The 22,150-nt window shown below is 40.4% G+C and overlaps 1 protein-coding gene across 2 annotated transcripts in view; it reads left to right on the top strand.

Annotated features, from left to right (window-relative positions):
• c23h20orf27 (chromosome 23 C20orf27 homolog) overlaps positions 1-22,150 on the top strand; it is a 48,010-nt gene that overhangs the window by 16,325 nt on the left and 9,535 nt on the right. For both annotated transcript variants that reach the window (XM_034676521.1, XM_034676519.1), the window contains exons 4-6: positions 6,221-6,360; positions 15,770-15,908; positions 17,892-18,017. In XM_034676521.1, coding sequence (XP_034532412.1) covers positions 6,221-6,360; positions 15,770-15,908; positions 17,892-18,017 — 405 coding nt within the window. The remainder of the gene's footprint in view (positions 1-6,220; positions 6,361-15,769; positions 15,909-17,891; positions 18,018-22,150) is intronic.

Raw genomic sequence — 22,150 nt, 5'->3', positions numbered from 1 at the left:
CATCATGTGGCTAACAAACATCAGTAGTATGGTTCCTAGAGATAGTTTAAAGTGAGTCAAAGCTAGTTAAATGTCAGTTGTTATTTTGTACATTTGTTTAATGCTAATATGAAAAGTATCATTGATAAAACAATATTTAAGTCTAGGTATCAAAATCAATATCTATAGGGAAAATTGGTATTGAGCAGCTGATAGCACTGGTTATTCTGTCTCAATAGTCACATCGCACGTTGCAGTTCATTTAGACTCTGTGCATAAAGCCATCTCTCTATATGCTCCAGACTCTAAAGGATTTAACACCCCCTTTTAACTCTAACCCCTGATAGACTGGCTGACAGTATGAAAGCCTGCCATTATTCAGCTTAGCTTGTGCATGTAATTACAGTCATTGATCCCCATTGTATGAACTCCAAAGGCTTCATGAATTAAAGCCTCTTATAGCAGGAGTGGTGGCCTTAAATAACAGATCATATCATCATGCAATTTAATGGTAAAAATGCAGCTTTAGTCTTGGGCTCCTGATACAGGCGACATTGTAGGAAACTGTATATGTGTATTCCATGCCTTTGTGAAATGTATTGTTCGCCCCCAATGAAAGGGTGCACAATCAAGTATGAGAACTGTGTTACATTAACATCCAATCTGGGTGATTGGATCACAAGTGGACAGCTTAACTACAGGTGTGAACAATCAATACGCTCTGTCGAGGGATTGAAATCGAGTCACTCTGTTCACATATGGAGGAGGTCTGGGAGTGTGTATACTGACGTGCTCTTCCACATTATGGAGCGCACACTATTCCCATTTCCACTATCCAGACATAGTAGCCTCACTTCTGGGTCCTGCTCATTTTACATTATTCATTAATGCTGCCTTTACGTTTTCATCGTTTGACTGATTGACACTAGATAATTATCAGTATTAACTCATAAATAGCTATTGCTGTTGTAAAATGGTGGAAATCCAAAGACCTATTGTTGTATTCTGTTATTTTTTTACTCATGAGGACACTCTTTTTTTTTATATTATCCTGCCAGGACTTTAGTTGTGCTTGATCTGAATTTGGGAAAGACTTTGCTGTCTTGGAACTCATGAATAAGCACATGGAGTCTGTTTTTTGTTCGCTTCCTTCCTGGATCATAATAACATTGAGGTATTGCACCTTCTGTGTATGCCTCTTTGGATACAAAACCGCATTTTAATATATCACACCCCCGCAACTTATTTCCACTTTCCCATTCGACCCAGTAGCCATGCACATATGGAACATTATGTAACTCCTGAACTCATTATTTTGACCCAGATTGCTGATAGCAAGGATTTGTAATCTGTAATATGAATAAAAGTTTAATGGAACTGGGCCCATGTGGGTCAGTAATGGCTTGTGCCTCATGTAATGCAAGAACATAACTCAACATTTACATTTAATTAAAGGCATTGGAGCAGAAGGTGGCTCTAAGTATTTGAAGCTTTTAAACACTGAAGTATGATGAACCTGGAAACAGCTGTGACTGTTTTTATCCCTTCACATATCTTGGTGAATAATAGTCATGAATGATTGTTCCAGTGATGACTAATCGAATTAAAAACATCCTGGTTATGTTTATGTTAATATGGTGACGTTAAGACGTGTAGTTTGACTTCCATGATGTATGTTAAATTATTCCCATGCTCTGCTCTGCTGTCTTAATAATTCATCCAGATGGCACCAGTTCCGCAAACGTTGGCTCGCCATTGCTCGGCAGAAAATTTGAACTTAGTTCCTTTGAAGAGAAAACCTTGTGTTTGACTTTAGGAAATATTTCTGGATGAAGTGTAAAGTGGAGCGAAAATGCCTTTGCCAATGTAGTTTCAAAAGAGAAGAGGCATATCCAGACTTAATCCTTTATTGGAAAAAGAAGAAACATAGAGTAATGAAATCTCTCTGACTGAAGTGTTGGCAAGAACACCTGACTGAAGCTGGAAGCGGTATTTATGTTGGAGAAAACTTGGTTTCCAAACTACACTGTATACGACTAAATAGGCAACAAAGTGTAAGGAAGACTCGCAATGATTTTTAGTTAAAGAGTAGATATTATGCTTTCTCATATTTCAAACATAGATTTAAAGTAATGATGTTGGAAGTCCATACTAAATTTGTACAAATGTTCTAATCTCTAGGTTAGCTTATCTTGTAGTAATCCTTGTATTTGTGTGTAAACTGCTCAGAACGGTCCATTATTAAAATCCAGCGAGATTGGGCACTGGGGGCCTAGCGGTCTGAGCGCCCCACATACAGAGGCTATAGTCCTCGTCGCAGAGGTCGCTGGTTCGATTTCCGGCTGCGACCATGTGCTGCATGTCTTCCCCCACTCTCTACTCCCCACATTACCTGTCTATCTCCAGCTGTCCTATCAATAAAGGCAAAAATGCCAGAAAAAAAGAACTTAAAAAAAAGAAATAAAGAAAAATACTGTGAGATCTTCACGAGATCTTCACGAGACTTGCTGAAATGATGAGGTCATTGCACAAGGATCTCCTAACTGGTGGCACAGCGGAACAGCATTTGGAAGGAAATTGTTCGCCCATAGCTCCGCCCCTGACAAGCCTCCAGAGGGCTAGCCAATCAGAGGAAAGAGGCCTTAAAGAGACAGCAGCTAAAACAAAGCTTTTCAGAGAGAGGCTGAAATGAGTGTTTTCTAAAACAACAGAGGGGGGAAACCTGTGGGTTTTTTTTAAAGCTGTAAATCATGTAACATTACAACAGTGGTACCACAGGGACAGTATACACCCTTAAAAAAAAAGCATAATACCCCCTCTTTAAAGAAATAGCCGTTAAGTTATGATGCTTTTATCCATCGTCACTGTCTCTTTTACAGAACCTGACAACAGACAATTAAACCTCTGAGGGAAGCAAATCCAGAAGGGAAAAATAAGACTTTCAGATTAAGACAAAATTACAAAACAGTCAACAAGATGGTGTTAAGTTTTTGCCTGCAATGTCTGCTTTTCACCACAGGTGTCACCAACGAGTTAAAAGAGATCTCTGTGATTCCTGTCATACTAAAACTACAGGTTTCAAGAAAGACGCCAAAGATTTGGAAGACAAAGACTAGAAACAAAAGCAACAACCCCACAGTTGTACAAGACTTTGATTAGCATGCTCTATCCCGATTGGTAACATTTAGCTTCTTTAATGAATAATGTTGAAATGAGGTACCGACTGAGTTTGGTGGTAAAATACTGGTGTGTTCAATGTATGGCCTGTGATTGTGAATATACTCACACTCAAGCCTGTGAAGTGCTGCCAAAACGAGTTACATTGTGAAGAAGTTCGTTTTTTATTTTAATTTTAAAGGGTGATTACGCACCAGAAAACAGAGTCACACACCTGACTCTGCTTTGTTGTCTCACGGCACTCGAAAAAGCTGGCAAACAGTCAGATTGGCCACGAAACAAAGCTCTGGCGCATGAGTCAAATTGCTGTTTGGAGCGATTTTGAAGTTTCTGAATAAACAGAAACAAATTGGATAGATGGCAACAAGACACACGGTGCTTGGGAAGTGTGTGAGATAACCATATTCAGTATCAACCTGTCATTTACCTAAGTCAAAGATAGATGAGTCCGTGTCCTATTTATAGATTATGAAACAAACTTTTGAAAGTTGTTGATTTATCTTGCAGAGAAGGACAGCATATTCCTTGTACTGTTTATTTATCCCTTTTTAGCCTCTGTACACATTTTACACTCGTATGAGGTCTGGGAAACTGATATTTAATCAAACCCACAGCCTCTTTAGCAGAAAGTCATTCATCACACTGGGTTTCTGTTTATTTTTTGGAGCAGTAGGCTTATATGGAGAAAAGGTTTCCACTCACTCACACTGGGAGCAAATGCCTGGGCAGGAGAACAATAAACATAGAAGTCTCTGTATCATATGGAAACCTTAAGGGAAATAATATGTGTAGTTTGTAAGCCTAAACCTCTTTAACTGCTTCACTGTGACACTGAGATTCTGCGGAAACCGCAGAGAGGACTCTGTAATGTGATTTCACTGTAAAGGGAAATTAGATGGCACATTTGATTTGCCAGCAGTCTAACATGAAACACAGATGATTTAAAGGCCTTCTCTATTAGTTTGACTTGAGGCTCTTCATTCCATTAAAGCTATCAGTTGTCTGTTTTCATTGCCAATAATCCTATTTTTGAACGTTTCTACAAACAGTGGCATAAAGGGAGTTCTTGAGCAGTCGTGGTCAGCACAGTAGAACAATATGTCTCCAAATAACTTCATTTTATTACCCTGCTTCCTTACTGATCTTCTGGTTGTGCTTCATTCTGATTGGTCAAAAGCAAGCGGCAACCTCCGGTCTAAAAATATGAGTCCAATGCGGAAGTTTTAAAAACTGCAGTTCATCGAGGATCCGCTTGAGGCTGCCTCTGGAAATACCGGAGATACCATAGACCACATACACACCAATTCAAAAAAGCCGATCTTTACAGCAGAAATAAACATGTTTACAGTCTGGTACAAAAGACGAGTGTAGTCTGGATAGCTCATTTCTCAATCGGCACACACTGTAGGGTGCGGGGGTGAATTTTTTTCTAACACTGCAATTTCGAAGATATTAAGATTACGAGTCTTCCAATGAGAGGCACAGGTAACTTGATTGGCAGGCGGGAACACTGTCGCTGTTGGCGAGGAGGCTCAAAGCCCACCTCTTTACGTCACAATCGCTCGACAGCATCAGTGACGTCACCCATCTGTTCCTGAAGCGCTGTTTTGAGGCCAATCGTCTGTGGCAGCCATATTGGTAATACTGAACTCAACCAAACTTAGTGTGAGGTAAAGAGGCGGGCTTTGAGCCTCCTAGTCAACAGCTATCTGTTCCCACCTGTCAGTCAGGTCAGTCATGTCCTTATTGGGGCAAAACTTGTAATCTTAATATCTTCTCAACTGTCGCGTTAGAAAAAAAATCACCTCCCCCTACAGTGTGTGCAGATAGAGAAATTAGCTACTGAGACCATAACCGTTTTTTGAAGCAGGCTTATGTGGTTTCCGGTACTTCCGGAGCCAGCCTCAAGCGGATCCTTGATGAATTGCGCAGTTCGCATTGGACTCATATTTTCAGACCGGAGGTTGCTGCTTGGGAAGAACATGCAGCAAATGGTCGAGGCCAGGAGCCTGGAACCTGCCACTGCTGCGACGAGGACTATAATCTCTGTATATGAGGCACGCGCTTAAACCACTAGGCCAATGTTGCCCCTCAAATAAAAGTTTTATGTTACAGACATAATCTTAGAAAACTGCAGTTTCTATGGCCTCAGAGCCCAACTGAAACCATACTTAAGCTCCATTTTGATGAACTACACCGCTGACAATCCTGGACCTCAGTCAGATCCAGGTGCATATTTTGATCTCTGCAGTCAGGGACCCAAATGTTGAGAAAGAACTCAGCAGAGTGGTGGTGAATGCTTGGCTGAGATGCAGTTGTTGATATTTCAGTTAGCCGTATTCACACATGCTCATAAATTCTTAAAACGTACAGAAATGTTCGTGTTGTGAATTCGAGCTGCCAAAATTTCATCCCGACTTTATCAGAGTCTTTTTCTGCCAGGCTGGTTAATTATTTCCTGCAAAAAATCAGGGTGAAGAGTCACCTCGAGCAGGCGAGGGTGACGACACTTACACTGTGTTACCAGTGCAAATACGATGATGAAACATTTTAAGGATGAGAACAGCAAAGATGTCTGAAAATCTGAAGTTTGCTGTGTCCGCCATCATGTTGTTAACACTACACTGTGGCTTTTGTAGCGTGTTTATGATGTCAAACCTCTCGTTTTCTTCACATTCATACTTTGTAAAACTCATTTTTTGGACTCACTAAGTTATTGATTGTTTTTATTGATTTGAAATGTAGCGAGCGTAAGATGCGGCAACATTTGTTTGCACGTTTTGAACTCTGAATCTCCCACATGAATCCCTCTTTCCTCTTGCTCTTCCTCTCAGCCCTGCACATTCAGCTGTGTGGGCTTTGCTGCTCTGTACATGTGCATGCTCCCTGAACATCCACACTACAAGTGCAGATTTAAGTGATCGCCTTTGTAACGTATTCCACTGCACACTCCAGTTTCACTTTCTGTTTCTTTTGAGTGATGCAGCGAGAGTGTTTATCCAGTCTGACCTTCAACACCTCTCCCCTTCTCTGTCCCCTCTCTCTCTCTCTCACTATCTCTCAGGTGGTGTGAAGACAGGAGGTGTGCGCTTCTCAGAGGAACCCCCTGCTGCCGGAGCCCCCTCACATGTCCACTTTGATGAGAAACTGCATGACTCCGTTGTCATGGTGACTCCAGAGGATGACGGCAACTTCATGGTGAAGGTGTGTTTTATCACACTTACCCTTGATAGACGCTGATTGAATTCAATGCCCCCGCCTTTTTATTTTTTACTCTCTCCGACTGCTTTTTTATTTGGTTCTGCTGCTGGGATCTGTTTATTTGAGATTCAGCTCTTGTGAGTCTATTTCTGATTCCCACAGCGGACATGACCTCGCTCCAGCCGCTCCTCTTTCCATCTGTGCTATCCTTCCATCACAGAACAGTCACATCTTGCAGTCGGTGCACTCTGACATGCTAAGGGCAAAAAGGACGTAGCATTTCTGACTGACAGACAACAGCTGAGATCGTTCATGTTACACTCTTTTGTTTTATTCCTGCCTCTGAGAAACCAAGGAAGATGGTAACAGTCAGAGCTTGGGGTTTGGAGGTTGGAAAGAGGGATAGAGGAGATTAAGAGACAGAGAGAGAGAGAGAGATGATAGTGACCTGTTTGTTTTATTTTGCTGCCCATGTAGAGCACTTTGTAACCTGGCTTTTGAAAAGTGCTCTATAAATAGAATTATTACTTGTACTTGCAGAAATCAGCCGAGGGACAGACGTAATTGATGTAAAACAAATAAAAAGAGATGTTATCTGACGTGCACACAGGACCCTTCTTCCTCAGGCAAACTAGAAATGTGACAAACTTGTTGTAAAATGTTGCCGTGACATATCTGATCAGGTGTGAATCCATTCAGTTTCAAGGAGCCGCCACAAAACACAATTCGTGTTTAGAGGCGATCAGATAATGATCCGTTTTCAAATGGCATCCTCACATCTCTCCTTGGATCTGAAACGCTCTGCTTCTCGTCCCAGCCAAAAGACATTTAGTCTCCATCTGCTTCATGGACGCCATGTGCAACAGATCCTCAAACCCAGTCCAAGTTAATTGACATGTCGGGGTAAGAATATCTCAAGAGGATTAGGTGTGGGCGATGCTTCGTGATACGGCAGGATGCAAACTTTTTACTCTGACTTTGTGGAAATGTGGTGATATATCTTCCCACCGGCTACAGTCTGAACCTTGTTGCAATCCTTGAGAAGCGATTAGATTAATAGCTCTTAATCAAGGAAGTCATCATTTGTAGGTATAAAGTTCGGTTATCCATTTGGCAGCAACCAACACCACCCTCTTACAAACTGCATCTGTAACTCCCACTGGTCCTTGAAGTCTTGTAATTGGTCGTAATTTGGGGCTCCACTCTCCTTGGGGCCGTATTTTTTTCCTGGTAGATACAGTAACAGGAGATAACTCTGGAGTGGAGCAGAGCAGAGTCTTACAAGCATTTATGGGATTTTTCCTGCAAATCATTCAGGAGAAGATTAAAGTCTTTTCTCATCACCGTTAATCTCCTCTGAAGGCTCTTAAAGCACACAACAGAGATATCAGAGCTCTCATCTGTTCTCTGCAGTCGGCTCCAAAACCCTGCAGCTGCTGCTTTAGTCAGGAGTCAGGCCACAAATACAAATGCAAAATAAAGTACCAAATCGGAAATAGTAGAAACTCAATCATATTTCTTAAATTTGACCATCAGAGACCATAAATGTGTTTCAAACCTGCAGATGTAACTCATGTGGAAGCAGCTGGTGATGATGCTAATGTAGGATTCAGCGATCAAACATGTTCTTCTCACTGCACAATTAAAACATACTTCCTTTGTTGCTGAGAGATTGCTTTTCCACAGCTCTTTTAATTAAGCTCTGCCTCCTTCTTGAAGCAGTTCTTGGTGCTTCCTTTTTGATTCAGTTTCCTTGTGAACATAATTTGCCATTGCACCATAACTAGCAGAGGGTATATGAGGAGAGACATTAGTGAGACTCTGCAGCAAAGATCCTCAGCTTTCTTATAACACAGGACATAAAAGTTACCATCCTTTCTGGACATCAGTTACACCAGACATTTTAAAGCCACTATAAGGAACTTTTGGTTTGTGTTGTCTTTGGCGCCCCCTCTGGACAAAGTTACACCTCTTCTTTCTTTTTTTTTTTTTTATAATTTATTTTATTCACATTTAACCTAATGCACATGACACCAAAACAAATAAACAATAAAACACAGGGGACAATTGAATTAACAGTCACACAAAACAACAAACAAACAAAAACAAGATCCACAAAGAGGAAAAAAAGGACTCATACAGACATTAGCTAACTCCTCACACCGGCAAGCTCGACCTCAATCATTTCATAATATTCCTTCTTTAAATAAATGTTAGCTGTTAAAAAACACACACACACATATATATATATATATATATATATATATATATATATATATATATATATATTCTTTCTTTGTTAATTTAGTTCTGTACTAAGGATGTGTGTGTCAAGTAAGCTTCCTACGTCCTTCCCTTGTTGGACAGCCCCAGAGTAACTAATGAATTATCAATATTGTATTATGTTAGGCCTGAAATGCCAGACATTTGTTGTGTCTAAGCTGTAGTGCAACACCTGCAACCAATCAGGGCTGTAGTTCTGGTTAAGAGGTACTGTCATAAGGCTTAAATGCTCTACTACCTGGATGTAAATAAGCATAGATGACCGATAGCATTTCGTAGCGTGTTATGCTTTGGCAGTATTTTGATCTAGTAGACAACATGGAGGGTATTTTTAACACTACTCTCAGTTTGTTTGGAGAGCCCAACAAGTTTTAACCAATCAACAGCAGAGTAAAGAATACGAGAAATAGCAAGGGATGTTTAAACATACAAGGAGCTGAGTGAAGGAGATGCCAACCAAATTGAAGAAAACAGACACGAAGCAACCATAGATCGAAACAGTGACTGAAAATGTTAATTTTAATATTATGTTGTCACCGAAAGGCTGAACCATTGAAGCACTAGTATCCTTTGGAACTGAGGGACTCTTATTTTAACTGTATGAATAAATATATCACCTTTAAATAAATAAAATCATCTTAAGATCAATACTTAGTGACATCTTATTTGGATATTGAGTTGGTGGGATAAGCTAGATAATGTATAGTGAGCTGGGGTTGATGCAAAATAGAGTCCCAGGATGATAGGGTGAGCAAAGACCTCGACATGAAGCGAAGGCCTCTTCCATAAAAATTCCTCACAGCAGCTTTAAATGTAAATACCAATGCAGTGCCAGCTTCTGGTGCTGTGAGAAGCAATGCAAGCCAGATTGAAAGAGTTCAACTACTTAATATATAGCCATACATATCTGCATATTCATGGTCCCCAGAGGACTTTAGACTTTTGTTGTGGGATTACCAAATGCTCTTAGTTTCCTCTTATCCAGAATATTTAGATCGTCCCCCTGATAGATATTTAAACAAACAGTGACATTTTGGACTTCATGGTCCTAGAAGATGAACGCTGACTACTTCAGCAATCCCCCAAACTTTCTCTTCCTCTCAAATTTCAAAAACAAAGAAGTTTGAACAAGTTTGATCTCTCAACTTTTTGTCTTGTGTCATCATAACTTGAAATAATTTGTCAAGTATGTTCCATTTTGACCAAATACTTGCAAAAGTAGCAGCATTTTATGACTCGACTAATTATCAGGTTCTGTACACACTTTCTTTAACAAAGTCTTTCCAATCTTATCGCAGCCAAATTTAATTTTCAGTGAATAAGTTGTGCGTGCACTTTTAAGTAGATGGACTACAAACTTGGCCGTCCTCGATTACAGAGCAGCCCGCTTGTGTGAGTGTTCATCAGAGCTCTTGAAGTGTGCCTGCACAGAGCACTGTCAGCCCGCTCGTGCCTCATCATGGTGCAGGGGGGGAGTGGGGAGGGGGGTTGGTGTTGCTATGGAAATTTTCAGGGGGGGGGGGTTGGCAATTCTGGCAGACAGACCAAAGCTGCGATAGGAGTGTGTGGGATGGGAGCGGTATGCACACTACAGCTGTACGAATATCCGTTTTAATGAAGGCTTTTTGATTTTCACAAGCTGTGTTTTGTCCGTGCTGCAGGCGGGTTCCTGTAGCAATGATGCATAATCCTGTGAAATTTTCAGTGTTTTCTCTGGTTTCTGATTATCACGGTGAGGCAGGGTATGGAAATGAGCATCTGTCAGTGCCATAGAGATCAGCTGCATTATTTAAATTCCCAATTAAGTTTCTGAACTTTCTTTTTTTTCTGTAGGTTTTATATCTTTGTCAACTCTAATCAGATTACTTTCAATAACCAGATTAAAGGTTAAAGACTACAAGGGTAAACCGTTGCCTCGAGGTGAGACTGGCAGGAAATCAAAGACATTAAAGAGGGAATAGAGGTCATTATTTGGGTTTAAAGCAGCACTGGTCAATATGTTTTTATTAACAACTGATGAAATAACAGGGAAGTATCGATTGATTCAAAACTTGCACTCGGCTTCACTGAATGTTTAACCTTTGGATAAAAGCACTCTACATTACCTGTTAGGCAGCTAGAAACATTGAGACATGATAATGACTAGCTACTAAAGTTAGCAGGGCATTGAGCAGCTAAAGCACCAAATATTGTCCTCAGGAGTTGGTGGAGACCAAAAATGGAGCAACGCCTGCAAGCTAGTTCAGGCAGACAACTCAAGCTGCACTGCTATACACACGTCACATGTCTCGCTCTCATAACCATCATCCAATCCCGCCCTCTGCCTCTCAAATTGGCGGTCTATTGAAACTGGGAAAATCTCCCATCTCTCCCTCTGCCTGTCAACGCCTCTGCTGCCCTGCATGCCTATTGCTGAATTTTCTTTCATCCCTACCGCCACCCCAGCATCCACCTGCAGGCTCCGAGGTGTGTTCAGTATGTTTTGCTCATCACTCCTCAATGTCTGCATGTAAACTTATCTGCAGGGACCGATGAGGCCGAAGCCTGGGCGCCAAACATGTAATATGTATTTGCTGCTACAATAAACAATTTAAACATGAGTTGTCTGACTGAAACACGCTAAAAAAAAGAGTGATTAACAGAGTTGAATTCGACTGCCTCCCTTATCCAACTTTGGTATGTTGTTCAGGCAGAATGCTCAGCCTTTGAAAAATATGAACACAGAAAATAATCTAAGAAAGAAACATCTCAGACGAATGCAGGAGAGAATATCACATCATTGGACTGAAAAAGCCAAGGTCATCCACTCAGAGAGCATCAGATACCAGCGTTGGATGGACAAGGGAGGCAGTAGAGATCAGGGAGTGGGCCCAAGGGAAAGGGAGACCAGGAAAGGGGGGGAGGCTACATGCTGTCACATACCTGGGATGTTGTCCTAAGCCTGTCGGACAACAGAGGGCATGGTCGTCCTGCCTCTTCAGGTAGGACAACCAAACCTCTATAAAGCCGCTGACAGACAAGTCACAACATCACGTGACTCTTCTGAGGAAAACAGCAGGAAGTCTGTAGTCGAAACATTTCAAGAAACAAAAGAAAGAAGAACTGTTTGGCATTGTTGCTGTCATCACTGCCACTTGTGGTTTTAGGGATCGGCGACTTAGCTTCTGGTGTTGTTGTCTGGATCAGAGGACAGGATGTTGCTCTACTTCTCCCTAACAGAGAAAGTTTGGGGCCTGGTCCCCACTAAGACCAGCCTGAGATGGACACTAATGTTTTTGCCACAGTGTCAACAGGCAGAGGTGAAATTAGCAGGACTCCTTCACCCAGGTTGATTTGACATGTTGTGTGATCATGTTGTTTCTGGTTTTGTTCTTGCCGTTGCGAGTTAATCCCTGATTGTAATGGGTTTGGACCAATCAGAATCAAGTATTTAACACATCTAAAATAACAGCTTACTAGCATACGTGCAGCCGTAGAGAACCAAACTAGCTCTACAACCCACATAGCAAAATTGGTCTAATAGGTCAGGGCCAGATCTGGTGTCAAGCCGGCACTTCTGGCTAACTGCTGGCATGGCAAGTGATATGTCAACCATATTTGGACCAGGTCTGGCAATGATGGCATTGTATGTACGATGGCATACCACATCTTGCCCGATTGTGGCTTGGTTTATGTGGCCCAGATCTGTCCATGCCGCATCTGGGTAGATTAATATTGAGCTGGCCCATGTGTGGGCCGTCTCTGGGCCACTTAAGGGCCGTCATTCTTTGCGGTATGTTGGCCGAGTCTAAGTGTATTGTGGGCCAGAACCGGGCCAGACCAATTTTGCTATGTGGGAATGTTGTTCCTTGTAAGTCATGTGGTGGACACACAAGACAACATCGTGATGCTGATGTTAGTCCAAGTCTTCTGATTATCTTAATAGAATTTTTTTTTTGCTAACATGGATGACAGATTGAAGTTAGTAAAGCATGCGGGACATCAAATAGTGTCTGAATTGTTTTGGTGAACTTGTGAGCCGAGATCATACATTATGTGGTACTCCTTCTCGAGATGGGGAAAGAATCACTCCATTGTTTGTCATCTGTGTGTCTGGGTGTGTCGAGTCTACAGTGTTACACATTAAGAAATGACATGATACTGACATCAGTGTAAATAGAAACATTTCATGAGCTATAGTATAGAAATACTTTAAATTGCTCTTTAAGTGGTTCATTTTTGTTTCCACTTCTTCCTCTTCTTACTTTAGGATTCTCGTTCTCCTCGTTTTGTCTTTTAGTGGAATTCAAACTAAATCAATTTTTCAGAGACAGTTGATGATCTCTGGACATGCGTGGGACTCTGCTCACAGAGTGGTTATTGTCTTTCTCTGCAGCGCTCCTCCACCCTTCCCTCTCTATTTTCACTTCATGCTGTTTGCAGCTCAGCTCTGCCCGCTGCTTTAACACGGGGTCGTGTGGGGCTGAAGCTGCTGTATGCAGCTCTAGCTGGAGGGGCTTTAGGCTTATCTCTCTTCGCCTGCACTTCCCTGTGGTCTTCATCTCTCTCTGTCTCTCTCTCTCTCTCTTTGTACCTGTCTCCTCTGTGCGGCTTTCCTCCCTCTGTATGGGTTCCCTCATGATTTTTTCTCTTTGCTTTAATATAAAGCTGCTTCCTCTACATCGATCTGGCCTCTCTTTGTCTCTGTTGCTCTCCGTTTTACTCTCCTACCTCATAGTGTCCTTTCAAATTTTGTTTCTGGATAATATGAATCGACAAAGTGTGAATTGAGCTGTTTGCAGTAGCAACAAAATATAAGAGTTACGTGTTGTTACATCATTTGTTTATGCAAACATGTGTTTGCCTCCCTTTCTTGACTTTCAGTCAGTTTAAAATTTACATGAAACCTAGGAACTGAAGGTGATTGATTTCACAGCAATCAGTCCGTTAATAGATGTTAAGTTTGCAAAAAAATCAGAAATAAGAAAAAGGAAAATGGAAATGGAAAAGTGTCTATAAGAAGTTCCCACATACAGAGGCCAATATCTGATGATAAGACACAAAAAGCGATAAATACGTGTTCAGCAGGGATTTATGTCTTAGTCGTACAGACGGAAATAAAAATTCCAATGAGCTAACTAGTCTAAAGGTAAGAGGATACTCAGAAAACAGTCCGTCAGTCAGTCTGTGGGTGGACACTCAAATTGGTTTGATGAGTGTGCCTAACCATAGCAGAGCTAGCACCACTTGCCTTCAGTTCTTGCAGGTTAACATCCAATCTGTGCTGGTTTCTTGATGCTCCCATCGTGTGGTCATATCCAACTTTATCGAGACACAGCCTACATACAACTCTGATTTCATTTTCTGGATCAAACTGTGTTCAAAAAGCACCATAATGATGTAATCTGTCATCTGTGCTTGTTTACATCTGGGAATTAAAGTATCATAGCATCATGGCAGTAGCAATTAACCCAAGCTATAGGCTAGTGGCGGTTGATCATGTGACTTCTTGGACACAACATATGTCCAAAAAATAATTTAAGGGGGTCTATAAATCCCTTATAAACGTCATTATTTAGACTATACATGAGGTCTGTTTAACGTGGCATGTCAAAGTTTGTCATGACATTGACAAAGTCTTACCCCAAGGCCAGTAAGCAGCTGTTCAGAGGGAAACAAGATGGCGACTGACTACTTTACTTTCTATTAAATGTTATGACAGCACGGATAAGAACTTTATCTGATTCGGAAGCAGGACATTTCAGCTCCAGAACAGAAATTAAATGGAGGGCTACAAATAAATTAGTTTCAAAATTAAAAACTGATATGCAATAGAGAAACGTGGAATTTATTCATATCTAAAAGGTTGAAATAATAAAAAACTTACCATTTCTTCCTTGGTTGTTCACCTTATTTTTCAAGACTAGCTCGGGCAGTTCAAATAATTAGCACTGTTCATGCACACAGATAATTAACATGGGGGCTGAGGGGCCTGCTAGCCAAGCTGCATCCCCAGGTTTGAACAGAGTCTAAGTCTCTGCTTCTAAAACCTGACCCAACCAATGAAGCCAATGATAATTCCGCGGCTACATCTGAAAATGTTCTGTTGTGCAAATTCTTTCAAACAACACAGGATGTCTGGTTAGGGGGCAGCAAGCTGAGCTGCCATGAACATTGTTATAACTGATGACATGATAACAGTTCTGTTTCCAAATGTTCTCTCTGGAGGTCAGTGAAAGGCTCACTTTCATTTCCTCTTTCATGCCTCCGGGCTTCACTTGTTTCCTTCCCTTTGAAAAAGACATTGAGTTTCTTCATCGGCGGCCCTCACAATGCCTCATTTTGGAGAAAGTTGCTTACGCTCTGTGTTGTGGTTTGAAAAAACTTGCATAATTTCTACTCTCTTTTAAGCGATCTGACCTCTTCATACTGAGTATATACGTCTGGTGGCCCTCCCCTTTTACTTCCTTATAATTTCGTCCTTCTTCTGTGCTCCATTTTCACCTCCATGTGTGAGCGCTCAAGCTTTTGGAGGAGTCTCTTCTACTACAGCCTCCAAACTAAAGTAGATGGTGTAACCGCAAATAGGATTAAAGCCCTTGAATTCCATACTAATCTATTCACATGGGATTAGTGTTATTGGAAGATTCTGGGGCTGAGTGAAATACAGAAGGTGATTCAGGTTTATTTCCCTTCGGGGTTAAATTGCTAACCTGGCAAAGGTAAGAGGGTTTTTAAAAAAGCCTCAACAATAACTAATGATTTCAATTAAACAACTCCTTCAAAGAAAACTCAGCCCAACGGAGCAGGGCTTAGAAGAATTACTTATCATACGAATTAATCCTCGTTCATTGAGCCGTAATGGACTTACACTGTGCAATTTGAGGTTGAGCCAAAGCCTGGTTCCCCCCAAATAAATCCCTGTTTCCATTATATTTTGTAACTCACCCCTCTCCCCCCATGTTACAGTTCGATAAGTCCAAAGTTTGTGCACTAAAGAAAGACAGCCACCGTTTTTCTTCTTAATTGCCAAGTATTTTCCTAACTCTTTGCCTTTCTTCTCTCTCTCTCTCTCTCTCTCTCTCTCTCTCTCTCTCTCTCTCTCTCTCTCTCTCTCTCTCTCTCTCTCTCTCTCTCTCTCTCTCTGTAGGTTGGCTTCTTAAAGACACAGCACAGGTATGAAATAGTGTTCACCTTGCCTGAAGTCCCAGCTCTGGGGAAGGACGTCTGTCCAGCACCCGTTCCAAGTCCACACCTCCGAATCACTGATATCACGCCAGCACCAGAGGGTAAGATCAGGACGAACGAAAGAAAGAAGACCTTCTCAAAAAGAACTCTGTCCAACTTTTTAGACCTTGGGATGAACAGTCTGGATAAAGTGAATGTAGATTTTGCAAGTACTCAGAAAAAGGGTGTGATGGTTTTCCAACCAACATATTACCAAAGTTTTATGAACACAAACACAAACTTTCTCAGTTCTAAATCAATCACGTTATGGTAACAAACCTTCTAAGACCAATTTAAAGACACAGTCCATTTTTTGTGAGCTTATAAAGGGAGGAAGGTTTAAACTGTATCTCTTTGTAAAGACCTCCATCACAGCAGTGTCCAATTTCCATGCAGTTGTGTAGCTCTTTCTAGAACCATCTGTTTCCAGCATCCTGCTAGCTAGCGATACAGTACTTAAGTTCACCGTACGACATTTTTGGTAGCTGTAAGGTGCTGACAGAATCACTGGGACTTGCACCAGCCCCCTATGTTGGTCACTTATTGTCTTAAATTGAGGAGTCTCTTCAAACAAACCAGCCCTCACAATGTTTATTAGCTGACGACATGCTACTGTTTTCTTTGAATACATGATTATTAAAAGTGAATGAAATTTCAAAAGTGGCACAGCAAGCCTCGTCCACTTTGCTATGTGTGCAGTAAACTATCTGCATTTATACTTTTATATAGGTCACACCGTCGAAAAGAGGAGGCAGCTCACTTATTTTTAATTCAAAAAAAATATGTGTTTGTTTATTTATTTACTTATTTGTATTGGCATTCACAGGATTATACAACAACAGTATAAGATACTTATATAAGTGCCTTTTATATAGTGGCATCAACAATGCACAAACATTTTTACACAATTCCTGTTAACCTAATACAATGTTAAACAAATACAAGTAGAGATATTAGAAAAAATAATAGCTGCATTAACATATTTGCTGATATCGAATAAACAACATTATGGCAGCTCAATTTTTTTATGACAACTTTAAAAGTTGAATGAAATAAGATTAATGCGTAGAACCTTGAAAGGAACTTTCGATTTGTGTTGATTTTGGCGCCCCCTGTGGTGAAGCGATACCTCTTTTTTCTTTGCAGGTCTTATCTTGTCCTGTCCTGCAGTCACAGGTGTAATTTATTGGGGGGAAAATGGCAGTTTTGGGGGCTTTTCAGCCCGTTTCATATCCAAATAAAAACTCCTTATTGTAGCTTTAACTCTCCTTTAACTTTAACCAGTTACACAGTGTCTTAATACGAGTTATCCTCCCTAAAGAATGTGCAATTATAAAGAACAGCATTCAGTTAAATACAAAAAGTCAAGTTCAGTATGTTCCTGTTTGTGTTGTAGGAAATATACTTAACTCTCTCAGCGTTATCGTCACAGGCGGCATAAAGGACGAAGATTTCAGCGATAGTTTAAAAATGTGTCCCTGAGGAATCATAAAACTTGTAATAACACCTTTACTGTCTTTGTCCTCAATTTGAAAATCACCTGACAGCAAACTTAAATGTGTGTGAGTCTATTCCTGACTCTCACTCATAGTTTAATCTGGTCATTCAAGCCAAAGGTGATCCTCTAATGTTTCTTGGAGCTGAGCCAGCTACGTGCGTGTAACTGAAGCAGGTTACTGACCTTTACTTTGAGCTCAGCGTCACACTCTTTACGATACAGTGTAATCTGAAGCTATGTTTGTTTGTTAGCTCATGGTGACTGGGGAATATATTTGTGACTGTTTACTCATCAGTCAGCTTATAATCCTGTTGTTATTTTCTCTTGACAGCAGGATTACTGTTTTGAGTTCTGATCTATATCTCAAAGAGTCACGCAGAGAGACCAGAATGTGTGTGAGTGTGAGTGTGAGTGTGTGTGTGTGTGTGTGTGTGTGTGTGTGTGTGTGTGTGTGTGTGTGTGTGTGTGTGTGTGTGTGTGTGTGTGTGGTAAATCCAGACAGAGAAGAAATCTAATCTTTCTTTGTGTATTTCTCTGTGTGTCTCAGGAGGTCTGAAGGTGACGTGTGAGTACATGGCGCAGCAGGAGGGGGTTCTGTGCGAGGAGGTGCTGCTCCTGAGCGAGACCAACGAGGACGTCTGTGTGAAGGTCAAAGTTCACGCCAGAGTCATGGGTGAGGTTTCTTCAGAAAAACATGAGTGATCCTGATCCAGTTTTTCTGTTCCTCTATGTACAGTTTAGTTTGTAACACACTCCGATGTGTTGATGACTTTTGCACAGTTGGAGGGGCTGACAGTGTGATCCCATACTGTGATGTACATTTGGCATCTATACATTTGTAGACTTGTCTTTCACTCCCTCACATAGGGATGGGAATCGAGGGCCGGTTCCAGATGAGAAAATGTTCCAACCAGTTCGAGACATCAGCATCATTTGCCTTTATCAATCAATCAAGCTTTATTTATATAGCACCTCTCAAACAAGTCAAATGCAACCCAAAGTGCTTTACAGAAAACAAGAAAGAAGCAGAAATAAAATAATGGCAAGACATATTAAAAACATAAATAGATTTTAAAATAGAGACTAAAATAGAGACTAATGCACACCAACGACAATAAAATATGTGTAATTAAAATAAGTTAAAGCATCAAATTAATATTAAGACTATAGATAGTTAAAATAGATCAATTAAAAAGAGTAAGGGTAAGAGTTGAAAATAAAATCAAGGCTAAAATATCAATAAAACAAGTAGATCAATTACAAAATAAATTAATACATTAATTAATTAAAGTAAAATAAACAGTTAAAATTAATAAAATGATAAAACAAAATTAAAATCAATATAATAGTAAAAAAATAATAAAGATAATAAAATTGTTAAACCCTACATAAAAGTGACCAAAGTGTTGCTTAACTTTACATAAAATGATGCCAACCACGCAACGTGTTATATCTGTGGCTGTTTGATTTCAAGCTAGGGTTAAAACACCAGCAACATGCTGAAATGTTTGTCAACACAGCAAGGCATTAAATAGTAGCAGTGCCGTGTGTATGACGCTCAATTCCACCGGTGTTCTGGCTTAGAGTGTGACCCTGTCAACTGGTGACTTTCATCCAAATGCTTCTCTCGCAAAGGCCTTGAGTTTTTAACAAAACGTCAAAACATTCTCCCCAGGTACACAGTAGGTCTTTAATATAAAGAGTAAACTAGGATACATTGGAGAGGATTATTTCAAAGTTTCAACAGCTGTTGTAACTACAAAAACCACAGACACATTCGCCGTGTGTTTTAAGTGGAATACAAGATACCTTGAAGTTTATTATTAGAGTATTCGTCTGAAGAATTCTTTAAAGATACAGTCACTAGGAAATGCAGTGAAGACAAAAAATTATTGATAGCACTTATATTTATTGTATTTATTTTATTCATTTATTTTGTTTTATTTATTTATTTATGTATTATATTTAAATATAACTAAATATATTTTGTAATTTTTTAAATAGCTCATCGAAATCCTGACAGATGCATTTTAATAACTTTTTCCTTTTCTTGAACTTTATTTATTGTCCGTCATGATGGCCGCAAATCCTTTTCTGCTGGTCAACTACACTATGAACTAATTGCACCTTTTTATAATCGTTGAGTTCAAGGTCTTGGAAATTTGAAAATCTGTGTGCAGCAGTGAAGTGTTTACATTTTGTTGTCTCTTATTGAGACCTCACAGATAAACTGAAAGATGTCCCACATCACCATCACATGTGTGCTGCTGCCCCCTGCTGGTGACTCCATTTACTGTGTCGGTCACTTCAGCAGCGCCGTTTCTCACTGACAGCCCTTCAAAATAAGACCCTAAATGTTTGCTTAAGAAAAAAAATGTTTGAATAATTCAGTTTGTTACAAAATGTCTTGATCATAAACTTTGCAGAGGGTCGTCTCAGTAAAGTAAGGAGAGTATTATATTCTTTGTTTGGTGCATAAAAGGCTTCCTCAGGTATAAACAAGCAACAAAACAGCTCCCGCTCAGTGCAGCATTCTTCCTCTGCTCTCTGTGTTATAAAGCTGACTGAGGCAGAGAGGAGCCTCTGCTGAATTTGCATTTCCTCCTCTTAAATCATCAGACACATTTAGATTTGGTTTTTGGTTTCGCAGATGGTAAATTAGGTAAAGAGGGCGTTTGTGTCTCTTTATTTGTGCCAGATTAAATATAGTCCATGTGTGTGTTTGACGATGAACCACGGTGAATCCGTATCTATTTTTACCCCTCAGAGCACGGCCTGAACATCTGTCCATGTGTGTGTGTTTGTGTGTAATTGAGGCCTGGATGTTGACCAGATGAGAGGATTAGGATCTGTCTCTGCAGACTTTAAGCTGCAGTGGGGTGTTTAGATCAGTGACTGAATGACAGAAAGACAGCATTGTTCTGCTGCAGGTGCATTCAGCGTTTTGGCGTTATTGTTAAATTAAAGCTCCAGTGAGGAGATTTTAAGCTGGGAGTGAAACAGACTGAATCCACAGTGATGTCTCCTCATGACCTACAAAATCAAACAAGACCATCAGCCACAAAGTAGATTAATTTTAAACTCTTATTTTTAAAGCTCTGAACTGCTGCTCGCAGGGGGTAGGTGTAAATCAAAGTGGTCACCTTTATTTACATTTTCCACTGCAAGATTTCTAAATGAGGGAAACATTTGATCCTCCTAAGAAAGCAGGATATTTTTGCTAAAGATTCAACTTAAACAAAAAGGAATAATTGAACACAGATATAAAAGTTCTCGTTTGTCCACAGGGGGCGCCAAAATGAACACATACCAAAAGTTGCTCACAGGAGCTTTAAGTTACTGAATATAGTGCTAGCTGCTGCTGTATCGAGGGAGCTGTCAAGAAATCAATTTTTTTTTTGTTTTCTTTAAAAGTATACATCTTTTCTTTAATTTCTCACATAAGAGACAAAGATATGATGTAACCAGTGTCAAAATTAAGGAAAAATAAATATTTAAAGCATGCATTTCATCTGTTTACAGTAAATAGTGAAAGTCTTTGCAAGAAGAGTGGGTTTGAGGGTATGTCCCTTAAAGGCACAGTAAGGAGTTTTTATATTGGGTTGATTATGGTGACCCCTGTGGACAACATCAGTAGTGTTTTTCTGAAGTGAAGACTACATTTCCCATGAGCACCATGTAGAAGTAGTAAAAATGTGTCTATTTTTAATGAATCTGTTTATTGTAGGAGCAAATTTTACATTTTGATGCTACTTTTCTTTATTCAAGACAACTTTTCACAGGATGCAGTGATGAGGTCATGTGTTGATTTGTTGCTACACTTAAATTATTAACTGTAACGAGTCAACTAAACATTATAAACAGATTTATTACAGCTAGCTAGCTTACAAAAGATGACCAGATGTACAGGTTTAACGTGAGCCGTCACATTTTAAGTTGTCCAGGCTCTCCAGTGTCCTAATAAATGTCTGAATAACATAAACATGGACACAGTTTAACAATTTCGCCCCATAGACTGTATAAAATATGGACGTAGTATCCGTGACGTCACCCATCTGTTTCTGAAGCGCTGTTTTGAGGCCAATCGGCAACGGCAGCCATATTGCTGCTGTCGAGCGATTGTGACGTAAAGAGGCGGGCTTTGTGCCTCCTTGCCAATGGCTACAGTGTTCCTGCCTGTCAGTCAAGTCAGCTGTGCCTCTCATTGGAAGACTTGTAATCTCAATATCTTCGAAATTGCCGCATTAGAAAAAAAAACATCCCCCTACAGTGTGTGCTGATCGAGAAATGAGCTATCCAGACTACACTTGTCTTTTGTACCAGGCTGTAAACATGTTTATTTCTGCTGTAAAGATCGGCTTTTTTGGATTGGTGTGTATGTGGTTTCTGGTACTTCTGTAGCCAGCCTCAAGCGGATCCTTGATGAACCGCTGTTCTTAGCACTTCCGCATTGGACTCATATTTTTAGACCGTAGGTTGCTGCTTGTTTCGCCCTCAAAGAGTAGTGAAGCATCCACACTGAATCCAGTTCATAGCCATTTAGCTCTTTTAGCTAGCAAAGCCCAGGTTGTAGTTTCTTCATCTAAAACAATACTTCAACAGAACACGTACCGCTTTCATAATTGACAAACTCCTTATTAACTGCTGGGGAGCAGGGAGCACAGACAGGGACAGGAAAAGGGACAGGAAAAGACTTAACAGACTGGTCAGGAGGGCCAGTTCTGTCCTTGGCTGTCCTCTGGACTCCATAGAGGAGGTGGGTGAGAGGAGGATGTTAGCCAAGCTGACATCCATCATGGACAATCC

Source organism: Notolabrus celidotus, chromosome 23 (assembly GCF_009762535.1).
Source record: "Notolabrus celidotus isolate fNotCel1 chromosome 23, fNotCel1.pri, whole genome shotgun sequence".
NCBI lineage: Eukaryota > Metazoa > Chordata > Actinopteri > Labriformes > Labridae > Notolabrus > Notolabrus celidotus.
This window is presented reverse-complemented; position numbering and strand designations above follow the sequence as displayed.